This window comes from Cariama cristata, unplaced genomic scaffold, assembly GCF_000690535.1.
Source record: "Cariama cristata isolate BGI_N322 unplaced genomic scaffold, ASM69053v1 scaffold14356, whole genome shotgun sequence".
NCBI classification, from domain to species: domain Eukaryota; kingdom Metazoa; phylum Chordata; class Aves; order Cariamiformes; family Cariamidae; genus Cariama; species Cariama cristata.
In genome coordinates this window covers 1-679 of record NW_009623891.1, presented here as the reverse complement: position 1 = coordinate 679, position 679 = coordinate 1, and the positions used below count along the sequence as shown (strand labels likewise).

Here is a 679-nt window from a genome sequence, read left to right as displayed (position 1 = left end):
CGGATACAACTGAGAGAGCAAATGATGACATTTTAAGCTGCATTTCATATTCTTCAAGTTGAAGCACTTGCCACATTAACAGGTCCAAAAAGTCACTGGTGGAGGGGATTTATAGCACCTGAAGTACAGCAAAGGAAACAACTGTTTCAGTAGGGAAATCTTGCCCTCTCTTTTAGTTTCTGATTATTTTAACTAAGACTTCTTTGCAATTCTACAGGTTTCACAGATTGAACATGTCGGGTAGCACAGGCCAAGAGATATGGTGTCAGCCTCAAAATAATCCAAATTATGTGCATAGACCCAGATGACGAGAAACGTCTTACCTCCATTTGCATCTGTGAGTTCTGTTCTTCTCAGGAACCCCAGATAGCCAGTTCGAGCCCAAATAGTCTGTGTGTCTCCAAAGCTGAGTCTCGAATTAAAATGATCTGATTGCAAAGATTCATCTCCATAGATGGTAAAATACCCACTGGCATTGTGAGTGCTGTGAACCCATATCTAAGTCAAAAGCAATTATACTGGTATTAATTAAAGTAGCTTTCCAGAATGAAGCATTATTGAAAATTCTTGATGCAGATATTTTCAGTCATAGCTAGATAATACTATAGTGCCTTTTAACACTGTTTTGGAACCCATAACTGACTCAGTTTTAGGCACAGAGACCCCAGTCTAAGCTTGC

The 679-nt window shown here is 39.5% G+C and overlaps 1 protein-coding gene across 1 annotated transcript in view; it reads right to left on the bottom strand.

The window, feature by feature from the left end:
• LOC104163829 (disco-interacting protein 2 homolog C-like) overlaps window positions 1-498 on the bottom strand; it is a gene marked incomplete at its 5' end in the record, with an annotated part of 7528 nt that extends 7030 nt beyond the window's left edge. The window contains one exon of the mRNA XM_009702947.1: window positions 324-498. Within this exon, the coding sequence (XP_009701249.1) occupies window positions 324-498 (175 nt within the window). The remainder of the gene's footprint in view (window positions 1-323) is intronic.
• Window positions 499-679: the final 181 nt, after the last annotated feature.